The sequence below is a fragment of the Schistocerca americana genome, chromosome 9 (assembly GCF_021461395.2).
Source record: "Schistocerca americana isolate TAMUIC-IGC-003095 chromosome 9, iqSchAmer2.1, whole genome shotgun sequence".
Taxonomy (NCBI): domain Eukaryota; kingdom Metazoa; phylum Arthropoda; class Insecta; order Orthoptera; family Acrididae; genus Schistocerca; species Schistocerca americana.
In genome coordinates, this window is record NC_060127.1 from 82,238,795 (window position 1) to 82,256,952 (window position 18,158).

The 18,158-nt window shown below is 46.8% G+C and overlaps 1 protein-coding gene across 1 annotated transcript; it reads right to left on the bottom strand.

Annotated features, from left to right (window-relative positions):
- Positions 1 to 1,331: 1,331 nt before the first annotated feature.
- LOC124550679 lies at positions 1,332 to 7,690 on the bottom strand. The gene is made up of 2 exons (XM_047125404.1): positions 6,681 to 7,690; positions 1,332 to 2,418 (listed from the first exon to the last, which is right to left on the bottom strand). The coding sequence occupies exons 1-2, from the start codon at positions 7,688 to 7,690 to the stop codon at positions 1,332 to 1,334; spliced, it is 2,097 nt and encodes a 698-aa protein (XP_046981360.1).
- Positions 7,691 to 18,158: the final 10,468 nt, after the last annotated feature.

Here is an 18,158-nt window from a genome sequence, read left to right on the forward strand (position 1 = left end):
TATGATTATTTGATTACCTCTATCCATATTAGGTAATATTTGGAGATTATTTTCAGTATCCTGGGACAAGTGTCCAGTGTTATTAATGTACGTGGCTCTTGCTAATTTGAATTAATTTTCAGTGAAGTATGCACTGGTGTGTTCATAGTAGCATTGATAAAATCTCTAACCTCTATACAGAGCTGCACAGGGTGGTATGCAGATGATGGTTTCTATCTGAAGTCCTGTATGTCCACTGGTTTTAATTCTACCTACGAGAGACTACTTTATCATACCAATTGACTTCTGCTATTTTCAGATTGCAGTGAGTTCCACATGATCCTCACTTTTATTAAGCATCACAGTATTGGCTTCGAAAATGAATGACTTGTAAGCAGTACATTTGTATGATACTGGGTGGTAAGATGACCTGTGTATAGTGGTGTCAGACACTAACTTTTTGTATCTGCTAACGTCGACCACTTGGAAGACCATTCTTCTGTGTGTAAATTTTATTACTGAATGTAAAGTAATTATAGCTTAATAGAAACCTATGTACACACTCATTAACTGATTTCTGGCAGTGGAATTTTCTTGTGCCTTTGGAGATTTGATTCCATCTAATGAGACTGATTGCTGTGTTTGTATATGGATTAGTTATATTACATAAAACCAGTTGAGCTATTTGGAGATTTTTATGTTTTTAATTTATTCAGTTAACTGTTTTCATTCACACAAGAATTATTGTTAAGTTTTAGCCCTTTAGCTGCAGAAGAATAAGTAAAATAGTGTGTTGTTTTGCTGCACTTCTTAAATTAACCTCCGAGCTAACATACAATAAGAGGGATACATCATACAATCATGTGCACAACCAACAAGAAGAAAACAGTAAGTGAATAACGAAGCATGCCGCGTATACTGCATGTCATCTTACAGCACAAGAAAGTAGACTTACTGACTGGCTGCCAGCGATTCAATTATTTAAGAATAATTGCCTGCTGTTTCAAAATGTTTAAAACAAACTTATCGCTTTACCCACCACAGACTGCACTGGCGTCATTTGTATTGCAATCACCAATGCAAAACAAAATTAAATAAATTTAAGTTCATGAAATAAATCTGACAAACTTAAGTTCTAAAACACCAAATAAAAAAAGTTACTTTGCAGACATAAAAGTTTAGTGGTATGAGGCCCCAGCATTCCCCCAGAATAAGAGCACTGGGTATGTCTAAAATGCATTTGAAATTACAAAAAGAAATCAAAATAACAATCCATAGTTTTCAAGAAAAACAGCAGGTGCTTTAAACCTGGAAAATTCAGTGTAACTAGTGGGTGCCGACATGTAATATGTTCAAAATGTTTTAAAAACCAGTGTGTTCTTTCCAGCTGCTGCTACCCATTGACTGATTTCCTTGAGAGCTCCCGGGTGTGTGTCAATGGCTTCAATCCACTTGGCGGTGCCCACCACCTGCTTGAAATGTAATCGGATGAACTCCACAGATGAGTTTAACAATTCGCTGCACTGGTTCTCAATGGCACAGACAGCTGTAGTGACAGCATTATCCACAGTGAGCTGCCCTGACAGACGAGTGGCACACTCTCTCTTCAGGTCGCAAAGCTCAAACCTGTGAGCTGCCGCTAGTAGTTCTGCTGTGGAGTCACCCAGATTTTTCACACTTCCAGTGTATATATAATGCAGAATCTCAGCCAACACTCCGGGCTTCACATCTGGGACCTCCAACTGGCTCTCCTTCGACACCTCAGAGTCGAGCCGCAGCACACGGGCGAAGAAGGGGCTACGTGCCGCCAGTATCGCTCTGTGTGCTCCTGTCTCCACATTCCCGGTACACAATTTAAAATCTGCAGAATTTCCAGACTCTAGCAGGGAATGCAGATCCTTTTTGAGATCAGACTGCGGCGCTGGCTTAACTGCTACTCCACACTGCTGCACTGCACACACCAAACTGATTTCATATTTTAATGTATACATGTCCTCAAAAGTTTTCGAAAAGATAAAATTAAGTTTCCCCTCTGACCCTTCTTTAATGATTATGTCTTTCACACTAATTAATTCCCACTTGATTTGGGGATCTACAGTCACCCTTACATCCCCAGCAGCTTTATTTTCTAACAGCTTTAAGTTCACATAATAGTATTTTCCACAGTTGTAGAGTCTCAGCTCCCACTGAATTGTCTCAGGATGCCAAAAAGGTGCAGAAGAGACAAAATTTCTGCCCTTGGGCCAGTTAAGTAAGCCCTTAACTTCCCAGATATATACCACTTTTCTTCTTTCACAGTGTGTGTAGCCCGTGTCCCTCACAGTGTCCAAACTCCCAGACCGTGTCACAGGAGTGAGGTGTTCTGGTGTGAGCTCCGCAGTTGGAGAATTCACTGTGGTGGCGCCTGACTGTGAACCGGATGTAGCAGGTGATGAACACCTGCAGAGAAAGATAAAGGAGCTATGTTACTCAGTAGCTTAACGATAAAAGCAAATACAACAATCAACCTGAGGCTCCTTGGAAAATTCAGCAGCGGCTCAGGAACATTACTATTGTACATGACACTGCGTTGTATTTGACCTCTGTCATAAGAGGGATATCCATTTTGGTATATTGCACCAGTGAGTGAAGCTACAGCTGCCATCTTCGTGCCACAGCGTTCGTAAATTCAGCACGTATCTAGCGGTGGTAACGTGTAGTCAGTGTCTCTGTTACTTTGCTTTTTGTGTTGTGTTAAAATGTGCACTGAAGTATAAATTCTGCCATTTGTGAGGTGCTCAGAGTGACTGCCAGCTCGCCCCAGCAGTGAAGACGTGGCTCACTACCCAATGCTTTGATACTGATGCTGAACTGCATGCCAGACTGAGAAGACTGTAAAAAGAAGTCCCAACTACAACAAACCTGCCCCTGCTCCAAGATTAAAGGAGAACCTTACATCTTGAAACAAAAACCACTTTCACAGAGAAAACCAAGGACCAGTTCAACCATCCATGGATCATCTGCTAACATTAAATTTAAGGAACCGGAGAAACTATACTTAACACGAAAGGTTGAAAGAAGGGGACATTCCACCAATATGTGAGATATCACCAGTATGGCTTCACAACCACATTGTGGGGGTGGGTAGTTATGTAGGAGGAAACAATGGGTGAGCCAGGCATGACCAATGCATATACGGCATAGAACAGTGGACTCCTTCCGAAAGGAGTGGAAAGAAGAGCGGCAAACTGCCATAGACTCCTTGATTGTGTGGAGTTTATTAGTATGAGCAGCAGTGCTCCAGATGGCATTCCACTGTTGGGGAAAGAGAGATTTGATGTAGATCTGCAGCTGGCATCATGAAAGGAAATGGGAGTAAGTATCTGCATCTCTAGCCAAACGGTCAGCCAATTCATTCCCTTGGATGCCCACATGACTTGACCCAGAAAAAGATGACTGAACAGGTGGCACGCTCAAGGGCAGAGAGAAGTACATGGATAGCAGAGAATATGTGTAACCAGAGTAGCACCAGTCGATAGACTGCAGGCTGCTCATGGAGTCTGAACAAATTAAAACACTGTTGAGGGAGGCCTGAGAAGCAAAAAGAAGGGCCCTGTGAATGGTTAGAAGCTCTGCTGTGAACACACTACATGATCCCAGCAATAAATGGTGCTCAAAGTCAGTAGGAGACGTGAAAGCGTATCCCACCTTATCAGTAGTCTTAGAAACATTGGTGTAAAAGATGGTGGCGCCCTGGAACTCTGCAAGGACGGCACAGACAAAGTGCTGGAAAACCATAGGTGCAACAGACTTTAGGACCCTGGAATAGATCAATCTTAATCTGTGGTCTAGTCACCATCCAAGGAGGGGGATAGGCGGTTTATGGAAGGAAAGACACGGGGTGCAGTCCAGTGAGTGGAGATGGAGATCCCGACAGAGAGAATTGAGGTGCATGCCAACCGGCAATCCCACCCGTGGGCAGATGTTAGGAGGGAGACATCCCTCATTAGCGTAAAGCACGGGGTACACAGGACGGTCAGGCAATTGGCGAATGGCGATTGTGTAAGAAACGAGGAGTTGGCTCTGTCGGATGTGTAGAGGCGGAATCCCCGCTTCTGTGAAGAGACTATCAACAGGACTAGTGCGAAAGGCACCAATAGCCAGACGCACTCCACAATGATGAACAAGGTCCAGGAGTTTCAAAATGGAAGGAGCTGCTGAGCCATAAACCTGACTACCATAATCTAGTCTGGACAGGACCAGAGCATGGTAAAGATGGAGAAGAGTGGAACGATCTGCACCCCAAGATGTGTGGGCCAGGAGGCGGAGAGCATTAATCTTCTGCATACATGTAGTCTCAAGGTGACTTATGTGGGGCAGCCGTGTCAGCTTGTCATAAAAAATAAGGCCCAAGAAACGGGACTGTACTACAACATCGAGGAGCTGGTTGCCTAAATAAAGTTCTGGATCAGGGTGTACTGTGAGTCGATGACAAAAATGCATAACCCACATTTTGGAGGGAGAAAACTGGAAGCCGTGGACGGTGGTCCATGCAGATACCCACTGGATGGCACCTTGGAGCTGGCACTCAGCAGATGCTACTGTATGGGAGCTGTACCAGATACAAAAATCTGGGGGGTAACCAGAGGCCCGACAGAGGTTACAAGCCCATTGATGGCAATGAGGAAGAGTGTGACACTTAGCACAGAACCCTGTGGGATATCATTCTCCTGAATCTTAGGGGTGCTGAGTGAAGTGCCAACTCAAACCCAGAGGAGCCGGTAAGATAAAAACTCGCGGATAAAAATCTGAAGGGGACCACGGAAGCCCCAGTCGTAGTGGGTAACTAAAATGTGATGGCATATGCCTTATGTAGGTCAAAGAACACCGCGACAAGATGCAGGTGGTAGTTGGAGATAGCCCTGCCCGGAAGCCACATTGATACCGGGACAAATGGTTCTGAGATTCGAGTACCCAACATAATCTGAAATTGGCCATCCTTTCGAGCAGTTTACAAAGTACATCCGTAAGGCTAATTGGGCGGTAGCTGTTGAGAGACGTTGGGTTTTTACTGGTCTTAAGGACAGGGAAACTATACTGTCTTGCCATTGTGATAGAAAAGCATCTGTGAGCCATATGTGTTTGAAGGCCCTCAGGAGCTGTTGCTTCTGGGGGTGTCTCGACAGCCCCATGGAGAACTACGAGCCTGCACCAATTCCCATTCTGCAAAGAGTGTATTATAGGGCTCCATGTGGTGTGGGATGGTACAGAGGGGGTCTGTTCCACTGTGCATTTCTGCCGGTGAAAGGTAGTAGGGTAGGAACAGAATAACGATACTGTCACAAAGTGTGTTGTGAGGTGTTCTGTGAGGACAAGTGAATCAGTGCACAGAACACCTTGGAGGTTCAGACCCTGGACAGTTGACTGTCACTGGCGGCCCAGAAGGCTACGGAGCTTTGACCAAACCTGTGATGAAGAGGCAACCCTAGAGAGGAAACATAGTGCTCCCAGCATTTCTTTTTATACCGTTTAATAAGGCAACGAGCCTTAGCACAGAGACACTTAAAAGTGAGGAGGTTGGTCTGTGTAGGGTGTCGCTTAAATTGCTGCAGTGCCTGTCGGTAGTCCTGGACGGCGACTGCTACATCCTTGGTACACTACGGTACCGGAAGATGAAGCAAGAGACCTGTGAAGAGGGGGACAGCAGTGCCAGCAGCATGAAGAATAGTGGCAGAGGTGCTTTGCACAGCTCCATCAATGGAATTCGAGAGGAGGGTGTCAAAGTGGATTTCTATCTCGACAAACTTGCGTATTTTCTCCAAAAAGCTAGTTTGATCACATTCTAACAGTGTTGTTCATCACCTGCTATAAATATTGAGCCACACTGCCTCTATAACTGTCCACAAGTTGTGAAAGTGTTGCTGGTGCAGGATGTTGTGGACAGAGTGACCTCTTGATTAAGTCCCTTAAATGTTTGATGGGATTCATGTCGGGTGACCCGGGTGGCCAAATCATAGGTTCAAACTGTCCAGAATGACCTTCAAACCAATTGTGGTCCAGAGGCATGACACACTGTCAGCCATAAAAATTCCATCACAGCTGGGGAACATTAAGTCCATGAATGGCTGCAAATGGTCTCACGTCGCCAAATTTAACCATTTTCAGGCAATGATTGGTTCCGTTGGATCAGAGGACTCAACCCATTCAATGCAAACACAGCCCACACAAATATGAAGCCATCGCCAGTTTGCACAGTGCTTTGTTGACACTTGGGTCCACGGCTTTGTGGGGTTTGCACCACACACCAACCCTACCATCACTCAACCCACCAGCCCACAGTTTTCTATTTACTTAGGGTCCAATCGATAGGGTCGCAAGACCAGGAGAGGCACAGCAGGTGACGTGTTGTAAGCAATGACTTTCATGTTGCTTGTCTGTGGTCATAGCCCATTAACACGTGTCTAGCTTAAACTACCATTCCGCATTCAAAGTCTTATTACCATCATATGGCCATAATCATGTCATTAACCTCTGCACATGAATCGCCCGAATATAAATGACAGCTCCGCCAATGCACTGCAGTTTTGTACATTGTGTATGCAATACTACTGCCATCTATCTCACAAGTTGTCACCTCAGTGTATAATGTTACTAAAAATTTAAATACCTAATTAACATTCCAAATGCCATGGAAAGTTTGTTGTATATAAAGATATCTTTACCTCTCTGATCCTTCGGTGACCGATTCACAGATGGTCTTCACAGCCTCAGGATACCTGTCAATGATGTTTGCCCAGCCTCTGCTGCCAACCACCTGCTCAAGATTCTGCTTAATGAAAGCCACACACACCTTTTGCAGGAAGCTGCAGGTGTGAGCAATGGCAAGGGCAGCAATATCAGCAGCACTGTCTACTGTAACTTGTCTCGCCAGCTTCATCTCACATCTCAACTTGGCATCCTGGAGCCCATACTTGTCGAGGACCACCAAGAGCTGCTCTGTCACATCACTCGGTACACGTACTTTGTCTGTGTACATGTAGCGCAACATCTCTGACACGACTTGCGGTTCAGTGTCAGAGATCTCCACGAGGCCTTCCAGAGCCTCCTTCATGTCGTGACTCAGCATGGCTCTGAAAACAGGGCTACGTGCACACAGTATCGCCCTGTGTGCATCCAGCCGGACCCCTCCAGCACTCAATGTGATATCTGATAAGAATTTCGAGTCCATCAACTGCTCCAGATCCTTGGCCACGTCTGACTCGAGATCTTCCTCAGTTGTGTCCTCTGCTACCACTTCTACAATGCACACTTCACATTCAAAACTCCAGTTGTCACCCAGTTCTTCAGTGTTAATGTTGTCCGTCAGACACTGCAGAGAAGATCTCTCGTTTACTTTAAGATTGTGGTCTTCAAGTGAATACACACTGTGTTTTGTACCATCCCGATACGACACTAAAACTTCAAGGGTTGCCATCACAGGCAGAGAATCATCACTAGCCACAAGACGGAAGCACATCATCAGTCTGCCGTTGTCATTTTCAAGTTCCATGCACCATTTACTCAAATTTGGGTGAGAAAACACAGGAGACCCAATATTTACAGCATCCTCAGGACAAATATCAAAACCAGAGACTGTCCAGTGGTAGATGGCTGTCAATTTTTTCAGTGTTGTGGTTCCTGATAGTTGCACCGTGTCAGGTCTACTAACATGAGATACAGGCAGACTGCGCATGGTAGTTTCTGCAACAGCGTACACTGGTGAGCTCAGAATGTTGGCAAAACCTGCCTACTAGCACTTTAAGCCCTGTTGAAAAAGAAAACAGATAAATTAATACAAAGGGAATTATGAATTTCATACATACACATATAATAAGGACAAAGTAACAAACATTCCTAGCCTCGTACTAGAATTCATTCACGTTTCTACGAAAACTTTATAGTATGAAAAAAAAAATAAAATAAAAAAACTCTCCTAACTATTTTAAGAATCTTAAATCTACAATCTTTTCACTTCTGACATCTGACCGAGTGAGGTGGCGCAGTAGTTTGCACGCTGGACACTCATTCTGGAGGACGACGGTTCAAAACCGCATCTGGACATCCAGATTTAGGTTTTCCGTTATTTCTCTAAATCAGTTTAGGCAAATGCCGGGATAGTTTCTCTTGAAGTTCCTTCCCCGTCCTTCACACAATCCGGGCTTGTGCTCTGTCTCTAATGACCTTGATATCGATGGGACATTAAACTCAATCTTCCTTCCTTCTGACATCTGCTTTCTGAACAGGCTTCAAATTATGTGGGATCAATACTGGTTTTGTTCAAAGTAAAAGGCAACACCAATTTTTAAATTTTTTTTGTATTTATTCACCAATACACCGATAAGCCAGAATATTATGACCACCCGCTTAATAGCTTGTCTATCCGTCTTTGGAACATAATACATCACTAATTCTGCATATCCGACAGTCTGCTGTTAGGTTTGTGGAGGTACGTGGCAACTGATGTTTAAACATGGGTCATGTAATTCATGTAAATAACAGGCTATCAGTTTAATAAGTAACAGCTGCAAAATACTAACGTGAATTCTTTACAGAAGAATGGAAAAATTAGTAGAGACCAACCTTGGGGAAGATCAGTTTGGATTCCGTAGAAACGTTGGAACACGTGAGGCAATACTGACCTTACGACTCATCTTCGAAGCTAGATTAAGGAAGGGCAAACTTACATTTCTAGCATTTGTAGACTTAGAGAAAGCTTTTGACAATGTTGACTGGAATACTCTCTTTCAAATTCTGAAGGTGGCAGGGGTAAAATACAGGGAGCGAAAGGCTATTTACAATTTGTACAGAAACCAGATGGCAGTTATAAGAATCGAGGGGCATGAAAGGGAAGCAGTGGTTGGGAAGGGAGTGAGACAGGGCTGTAGCCTATCACCGATGTTATTCAATCTGTATATTGAGCAAGCAGTGAAGGAAACAAAAGAAAAATTCAGAGTAGGTATTAAAATCCATGGAGAAGAAATAAAAACTTTGAGGTTCGGCGATGACATTGTAACTGTATCAGAGACAGCAAAGGACTTGGAAGAGCAGTTGAACGGAATGGACAGTGTCTTGAAAGGAGGATATAAGATGAACATCAACAAAAGCAAACCGAGGATAATGGAATGTAGTCGAATTAAGTGGGGTGATGCTGAGGGAATTAGATTAGGAAATGAGACACTTAAAGTAGTAAAGGAGTTTTGCTATTTGGGGAGCAAAATAACTGACGATGGTCGAAGTAGAGAGGATATAAAATGTAGACTGGCAATGGCAAGGAAAGCGTTACTGAAGAAGAGAAATTTGTTAACATCGAGTATAGATTGAAGTGTCAGGAAGTCATTTCTGAAAGTATTTGTATGGAGTGTAGCCATGTATGGAAGTGAAACATGGACGACAAATAGTTTGGATAAGAAGAGAATAGAAGCTGTTGAAATGTGGTGCTACAGAAGAATGCTGAAGATTAGATGGGTAGATCACATAACTAATGAGGAAGTATTGAATAGGATTGGGGAGAAGTTTGTGGCACAACTTGACTAGAAGAAGGGATCGGTTGGTAGGACATGTTCTGAGGCATCAAGGGATTACCAATTTAGTATTGGAGGGCAGAATAGAGGGTAAAAATCTTAGAGGGAGACCAAGAGATGAATACACTAAGCAGATTCAGAAGGATGTAGGTTGCGGTAGGTACTGGGAGATGAAGAGGCTTGCACAGGATAGAGTAGCATGGAGAGCTGCATCAAACCAGTCTCAGGACTGAAGGCAACAACAACAACAACAACAACAACAACAACAACAGGCTGCTGATTTGTGTACACAGTGATGGCAACTGATAGTGACCCAGATGGATTCCATAGGATTCACATCAGGCCAATTTGGTCGCCGAGACGTCAACACGAGTTAAATGTAATGCTCCTCAAATCACTGTAGAATAGTTCGAGACATGGAAAATAGTACTGCTTGAAAAAAATGACATCAAAGACTAAGGGATGCAGATGGTTCGCAGCTGTCAGCATATCTTTGATCACTACCACAGTTCCCCTGCTAGTGCAGGAGAATGTCTCCCATAGCATAATACTACTCCCACCAGCCTGCATCTGTGACGCGCTGCACATTCTGAGCCACTGTTCACCTCAACAATGGTGTTTGTGAAGACAACCTGTGACCCAGTGTAGCAAGAATGTGATTCACCAGAAGAGCTGAAATTTCCATTGTTCGACAGTCGAATCCCGAAGGTCCCTTGGTCACTGCAGTCTTAACCGATGAAGTCGTTGGGTCAACAAGTGAACATGTAGGGACGGTCTGCTGCAGAGTTACAAGGTCAACAATGTACGATTTTTTTTTTAGGGCGCACAACTTCAACGGTCATTAGCGCCCAGACTACGTTAGGAATGCACCGCGAGTCACAAGTTTAAAACAGCAATGAAACGGAAACACGATAAAAGACAGACTGACAGACATAGGATTAAAAAAAAGAAAACAGCGTATTCAAATGTCCTTAGAGAGGGTTGTCAAATTGATAAAATGAAGAACGCGAGCAGCTGCTCGTGGGTCATCCGCTAAAATGGCTTCTAGAGTACATGGCAGGCCAAGATCAAGACGCAGTGTGTTAAAATCCGGACAGGACGTTAAAATGTGGCGGACCGTCAGCAATTACCCACATGGGCAGAACGGCACCGGCGCAGCCGTCAGCAGATGGCGATGCTGAACCGGCAGTGTCCAATTCGTAACCGGGCCAAAACTACCTCCTCCCACCGAGAAGGGCGTGAGGAGGACGTCCAAGCCATGGGAAGAGGTTTCAAGGCCCGAAGCTTGTTGTCTGTAAGTGCAGCCCAATCGGCATGCCACAGCGATAAAATGCGCCGACAAATGACCCTGCTACAATCTGACGAAGGGACACAACAAGAAGCTGTCTGAGGCTGGAGGACCGCAGCCTTGGCCGCGGCATCTGCAGCTTCATTTCCAGGGATACCGACGTGGCCAGGAACCCACATAAAGCTAACCGGAGAACCGACGTCCACCAGCTGCTGAAGAGAGCGTTGGGTCCGGTGCACGAAAGGGTGAACCGGATACGGATCACTGAGGCTCTGGATAGCGCTCAGGGTATCGGAGCAGATGACATATGCAGAATGTCGGTGGCGGCAGATGTAAAGAACAGCCTGGTAGAGGGCAAAGAGCTCAGCTGTGAAGACCGAACAATGGCCATGGAGCAGGTATTGGAAACTTTGTGCCCCGACAATAAAAGAACACCCGACCCCGTCATTGGTCTTAGAGCCATCTGTATAAATGAAGGTCATATTAATGAACTTCGAACGAAGTTCGACAAAACGGGAGTGGTAGACTGAACCGGGGGTAACCTCCTTCGGGAGCGAGCAGAAGTCAAGGTGGACGCGAACCTGAGCCTGGAGCCAAGGTGGCGTGTGGCTCTCGCCCACTCGAAAGGTTGCAGGGAGTGAAAAATTAAGGTGTTGAAGGAGGTGACGAAAGCGAACTCCAGGGGGTAGCAGGGCAGAGACATACAACCCGTATTGACGGTCGAGAGAGTCATCAAAAAAGGAACGATAAGACGGGTGGTCGGGCATTGCCAGTAGCCGACAGGCATACCGACAAAGCAGTATATCGCGCCGGTAGGTGAGTGGCAACTCACCAGCGTCAGCACGAAGACTCTCGACGGGACTAGTATAAAACGCTCCGATCGCAAGTCGTAAACCCCGATGTTGTATGGAGCTGAGGCGGCATAAGATGGATGGCCGTGCAGAGGAGTATACGAAGCTCCAGCTTGGAGTGGACGATCGACCGATATAGACGAAGTAGGACGGTTCGATCTGCTCCCTACGACATACCACTGAGAACATTTAGAGAACGGGTACAACGGGCAGCCAAATATGACACATGTGGAGACCAACTAAGTTTCCTGTCAAATGTAAGACCTAAAAATTTTGTTGTCTCCACGAATGGGAGAGCAACGGGACCGAGTCGTAAGGACGGTGGGAGAAACTCTTTGTAGCGCCAGAAGTTAATACAGACCGTCTTCTCGGCAGAAAAACAGAAGCCATTGGCGACACTCCAGGAGTAAAGACGGTCAAGAGAACGCTGAAGACAGCGCTCCAGGAAACATGTACGCTGCGCGCTGCAATAGATGGTAAAATCGTCCACGAAAAGGGAGCCTGATACATCAGCTGGGAGGCAATCCATTATTGGATTGATTGCTATGGCGAAGAGAGCCACGCTCAAAACTGAGCCCTGTGGCACCCCGTTCTCCTGGCGAAAGGTGTCTGGCAGGACAGAACCCACACGTACCCTGAACTGTCGATCCATTAAAAAGGAACGAATAAAAAGAGGGAGGCGACCGCGAAGGCCCCATGTATGCATGGTGCGGAGAATGCCCGCCCTCCAACAGGTGTCGTAAGCCTTCTCCAAATCAAAGAACACAGCCGCGGTCGGGCACTTCCGCAAGAAGTTATTCATAATGAAGGTCAACAAGGTAACCAGATGGTCAACAGCAGAGCGGCGCCTACGAAATCCACATTGTACATTGGTAAGTAGGCGTCGAGACTCGAGCAGCCAAACCAATCGAGAGTTAACCATTCGCTCCATCACTTTACAGACACAGCTGGTAAGCGAGATGGGTCGATAACTGGAAGGCAAGTGCTTGTCCTTCCCCGGCTTAGGAATCGGGACAACAATAGACTCGCGCCAGCATGCGGGAACATGTCCCTCAATCCAGATGCAATTGTAAGTACGAAGAAGAAAACCTTTACCCGCAGGAGAAAGGTTCTTCAGCATCTGAATATGAATAGAATCAGGCCCTGGAGCGGAGGACCGTGATCGGCCAAGCGCGTTTTCGAGTTCCCGCATGGTGAATGGGGCATTATAACTTTCACGATTCGAGGAGCGGAAGTTAGGTGGCCTAGCCTCCTCTGCCTGTTTGCGGGGGAGAAAGGCAGGGTGGTAATGAGCGGAGCTCGAAACCTCTGCGAAAAAGCGGCCGAAGGCATTGGAGACATCCTCAGGGACCACAAGGACACCATTCGTGACCGTCAAGCCAGAAACTGGTGAGTGCACCTTAGTGCCAGATAGCCGGCGCAGGCTACCCCAGACAACAGAAGAAGGAGTAAAACTGTTGAAGGTGCTTGTGAAAGCAGCCCAGCTGGCTTTCTTGCTTTCTTTAATAATACGACGACACTGTGCACGTTATCGTTTATAATTGATACAATTCGCCACTGTAGGGTGGCGTTTAAAGGTGCGTAAAGCACGTCGATGAGCACGTAAAGCGTCTCTACATGCTGCGGTCCACCAGGGGACCGGTACGCGACGTGGAGAAGAAGTAGGGTGAGGGATGGAATATTCAGCAGCAGTGAGAATGACTTCCGTGAGGTGTGCGACCTGACTATCACAGCTTGTGAAGGTTTGATCCTGAAAGGTCGCCCTGGAAGAGAAGAGCCCCCAGTCTGCTTTGGAGATGGTCCAACTAGATGAGCACGGAGAGGGGGTATGCTGCAGGAGATGGATAACACACGGGAAGTGGTCGCTCGAGTATGTATCAGAAAGTGCATACCACTCAAACCGGCGTGCAAGTTGGGGAGTACATATAGAGAGGTCTAAATGGGAATAGGTGTGAGATGTGTCCGAAAGAAAAGTAGGGGCGCCAGTATTGAAGCAGACAAGATTGAGCTGGTTGAAAAGGTCTGCTAACAGGGAGCCCCTCGGGCAGGATGCTGGAGAGCCCCAAAGGGGATGGTGGGCATTGAAGTCTCCAGTTAACAAAAATGGTGCAGGTAGCTGAGCAATAAGTTGCATCATGTCTGCCCTGGTAACGGCAGACGATGATGGAGTGTAAACGGTACAAATGGAAAATGTAAAAGTGGGGAGAGTAATGCGGATGGCAACTGCCTGCAGGCCGGTGTGCAACGTGATGGGATCATAGTAAATATCATCCCGGACCAGCAACATAACCCCTCCATGAGCTGGGATACCTACCACAGGGGGTAGGTCAAAACGCACAGAGGTGTAGTGTGCCAAGGCAATTTGATCGCATGGGCGTAGCTTCGTTTCTTGGAGGGCTACGACGAGCGGACGGTGCCAGTGGAGCAGCAACTTCAAGTCCTCTCAGTTGGAGCGAATGCTGCGAATATTCCAGTGAATAAGTGCCATCGTAAGAAAAAAAGGAAGATGAAAGAAGGGGTCACCTCGAAGGCCACTGAGGGCCTGGCTTCGAGCGAGCACTGCCGCCGCTATCAGTAGGCGGACAGTCATCGTTCATTGGGTCTATAGGTTCATCGGCCATCTTGGGAAGATGGCCGGGAGGGGGAGCTTCCTCCGCCGGTGAACGGCCAGATGTTCGGCTACCAGCGGTGCGGCCAGGCGAAACGGATGACGGCCTGGGGCGGCAACCGCTGGGTGGCGCAGGAGAAGAAATGCGCCGTGGCGGAGAAGAAGAACTGTGCTTCCTATGAGCCTTCTTGGAAGGTCGTTTGGTGGAAGTACCGGTCGAAGGCTGGGAGGTCGAGGTACGTAGGAAGTCTGCATGGGACGTTTCCTTCTTGAAGGCCCGTGCATCTGACTTCGGGGTCTTCATCTTAGCAGAAGCTGATGAAGGGGCTGGTGTCTGTGGGGTGATGGGAGGAAGAAGAGACATCGACCGCGCGATCTTAGCACTGGCTGAACGAACGACCATGGTGCTGAAGGTCAGATCACATGTCTGGGTTGCCACCTCCCTGGTAGTCCGAGGAGAGGCGAGGACAGTACTGTATTTCCCCGCTGGGAGCAGCGTGGGCTTCCTACTAGCCAATAGCTTGCGAGCAGCCGAGGTGGACACTTTCTCTTTGACCCGAATTTCTTGGATACAGCGTTCTTCCTTATAGACAGGACAGTCGCGGGAGGATGCGGCATGGTCACCCTGACAGTTCACACAACGAGGAGACGGAGGTGGACAGTCACCCTCATGGGCATCCCTGCCACAAGTGACACATTTAGCCGCATTGGAACAAGACTGTCGAGTGTGATTGAAACGCTGACACTGGTAGCAGCGCGTAGGTGTCGGGACATAGGGGCGAACAGAAATAACCTCATAGCCCGCCTTGATGCGCGAGGGCAGCTTAACACTATCAAAGGTCAAGAAAAGTGTCCGGGTCGGTACAAGGTCATTGTTGACCTTTTTCATGACCCTATGGACAGCCGTCACGCCCTGCTCAGCGAGGAAAGATTGAATCTCCTCGTCAGTCAATCCGTCGAGGGATCTAGTATAGACCACACCACGAGACGAATTCAAAGTTCGGTGAGCCTCCACCCGGACAGGGAACCTGTACAGGAGTGTGGCCCGAAGCAGTTTTTGTGCCTGAAAGGCGCTCTCAGTTTCTAGTAATAAGGTACCGTTACGCAACCTGGTACAAGATTTGACAGATCCGGCTATGGCATCTACGCCCTTCTGGATAACGAAAGGGTTGACAGAGGAAAAATCCTTTCCGTCCTCAGATCGAGAAACGACGAGGAACTGTGGGGCAGGCGGTAGTACTTTTGTCACTGGTGGCTGGTCAAGTTTCCGTTTTTGGGCAGAAGTCGAGAGAGATGGAGTGAAATTCATTGCGGAGGAATCCCCCATGATTGTCAGCGTCTCCGATGGCGCGCTCCTTCCTTGTGGGGACCCTCTCAGAGGGCACTCCCACCTTAGGTGAATGTTTACACCTCAGGTCACACCTCCCGAGAAACAGATGTAGGGACCAATCGGCATGGTCAGAAGGTATCAGCTCAGGCAATCACCCCTCCCTGGGCCTAGCCTTTACCAGGGGGTACGTGCGTGCCTTACATGTCTACCCAGGGCGGGGAATTACGCGTTACCCCGTCACCGGCTACGCGTGGGTCGGCCTTCAGGCGCGCACAGGGAGGAAGGAAGAAGAGGAAAAAGAGAGAGAGGGAGAGAGAGGACAGACTGTCTCAAACGCCGAGGCGGAGACCAGAGAAGGCAAGGAGAAGAAGGCAATGAGAAGGCAAGGAGAAGAAGGCAATGAGAAGGCAAGGAGAAGAAGGCAATGAGAAGGCAAGGAGAAGAAGGCAAAGGAAAGAGTAAGGAAGACAGTGAGGTGGAGAAGAGCAAAGAAAGGAACCAACCAAAGGAAGGAAGAAACGAGAAGTGAAAAAGCAAAATGACCGCAAATAGAGGTCGTGGAACCATCCGTCTCCGGACGCAGGCGCTAACTACCCCCTTGAGGGGGAGGGACTCCTTTTAGTCACCTCTTACGACAGGCAGGAATACCTCGGGCCTATTCTAATCCCCGGACCCGCAGGGGGGAACAATGTACGATGAATAGTGTGCTCCGAAAGCATTGTGCGTGCACCAGCATTGTGCTCTTTTAGCAAAATTGCTGAAGATCACCACCTATCCTACGTTACAGAGCAGACAAGCCCCAGAACCTCATGTTCTGTGAAGAGTCGATCCATTTAGTGCATAGTGATATTTTCACTGCCCTCCTACCTCTTCCCGTAGATGCTCACAACAGCAGCATGTTAACACACGACCAGCCTCACTATTTTCAAGACATTTGTTCACAAGTTCTGCTTAATAATAATCAGCCCTTTGTCAAAGTCACTTATCTCAATGGATTTCCCCATTTACAGCCCATATCTTCGCTAGTGTGATACCCTGTCCATATCTGCTCTGCTGACATACTTTTGTTGGCACATCATGTGCCCGTAATGACACCAGGTGCCATCCAACAACAAGGTGGGCAGTGGTCATAATGTTTTGGCTGATCAGTGTATACCAAGGGAAATATCCCCCATGAACTACAGATCTTGCCGAGGCATGGTAGCTTGTGTGTCTCCTCAATTTAGATAGCCATACCATACATGCAACCACATTGTAGGGTTATCTATTGAGAGGTTAGACTAAACTTTAGGTCCTGAATAGGGGCACTAGCCTTTTAAGCAGTTACAGGGAGAGCTGTCTGGTGGATTGACTTGATATGGCCTTGCAACATCGGCCCACAAGGCCTTGCTGTGGTGGTACTGTAAATGGCTGAAATCAAGGTGATTTACAGCCACAGAAGGGAACACAGATGCCTAAAAATATCTGAAAGTGCAAAATGGCTAAGTAGAAATGGCTTGAGGGCAAATGCAAGGCTGTAGAAGAATGCATAACTAGGGAAAACATAGATGCTGCATGTAGGGAAATTACAGAGCCCTTACGAGAAAAGAGAAGCAGCTATACCAAGATCAAGAGCCCAGATGGCAAGCCAGTACTGAGCAAAGATTGGAAAGCTAAAAGGCAGAAGGAATATACAGAAGGGCTATATAAGGGGAACAAACTTGAGGACAAAATTATAGCAAGAACTGAGGAAGTAAGTGATGAAGAGATGGAAGATATGATAACGCAAGAAGAATTTTGCAGCGCATTGAAGACTTAAGTGCAAAAAAGGCTCCAGGAGTGGACCACTTTGCCTCCTGGAGTGGACTACATTGCCTCAGAATTATTGAGATCGTTGGAAGAGCCAGTCATAACAAAACCATTCCACCTGATGTTCAAGATACGAGACAAGTGAAACACCTCAGACTTCAAGAAGAATGTAATAAATCCAATTCCAATATATTCAGGTGCCGAATGATGCAAATGCTAACAATCAGTTTAACAAATCTTGGTTGCAGAATACTGACACCAATTACTTACTGAAGAATTGAAAAACTGTTAGATGCCAACTCTGGGGAAGATCAGTGGTTCCAGAGAAATGTAGGAGCACACAAAACAATACTGAACCTACGATTTACTTAATTAGGCTGAAGAAAGGCAGACCTACATTTACGACATTTGTAAATATAAAGAAGTTTCTGACAGCATCGACTGAACTACGAGCCATTGGCCTACTTATGCGAATGCACACGCTGTGCCCCCAACTCGTACAGGACTTGTTAGATTAATCTGCCACGAGTAATGGGTGTGATGGGCAAACATCTATTAGGCCATCTATGAATGTAGTGGTGTGGACATGTTGGAAATGTGGGTCTCACAGGGAGCATGCAAGGAATAAGTCCCTGCAGCTGCACTATCCTTTGTGCCCTCAGTGGCTTAGATGGATAGAGCGTCTGCCATATAAGCAGGAGACCCTGGTTTCGAGTCCCGGTCGGGGTACACATTTTCAAAATGCCTGTTTGCAGCTAGGGTGTCGATTTAATTA

Excerpts from the sequence above, each read along its gene's own strand:
- LOC124550679 (XM_047125404.1), bottom strand. The coding sequence starts at position 7,690 with ATGCGCAGTCTGCCTGTATCTCATGTTAGTAGACCTGACACGGTGCAA. Across the intron at positions 2,419-6,680 it reads GTCACCGAAGGATCAGAGAG|GTGTTCATCACCTGCTACAT; the intron begins GTAAAGATATCT and ends CTTTCTCTGCAG.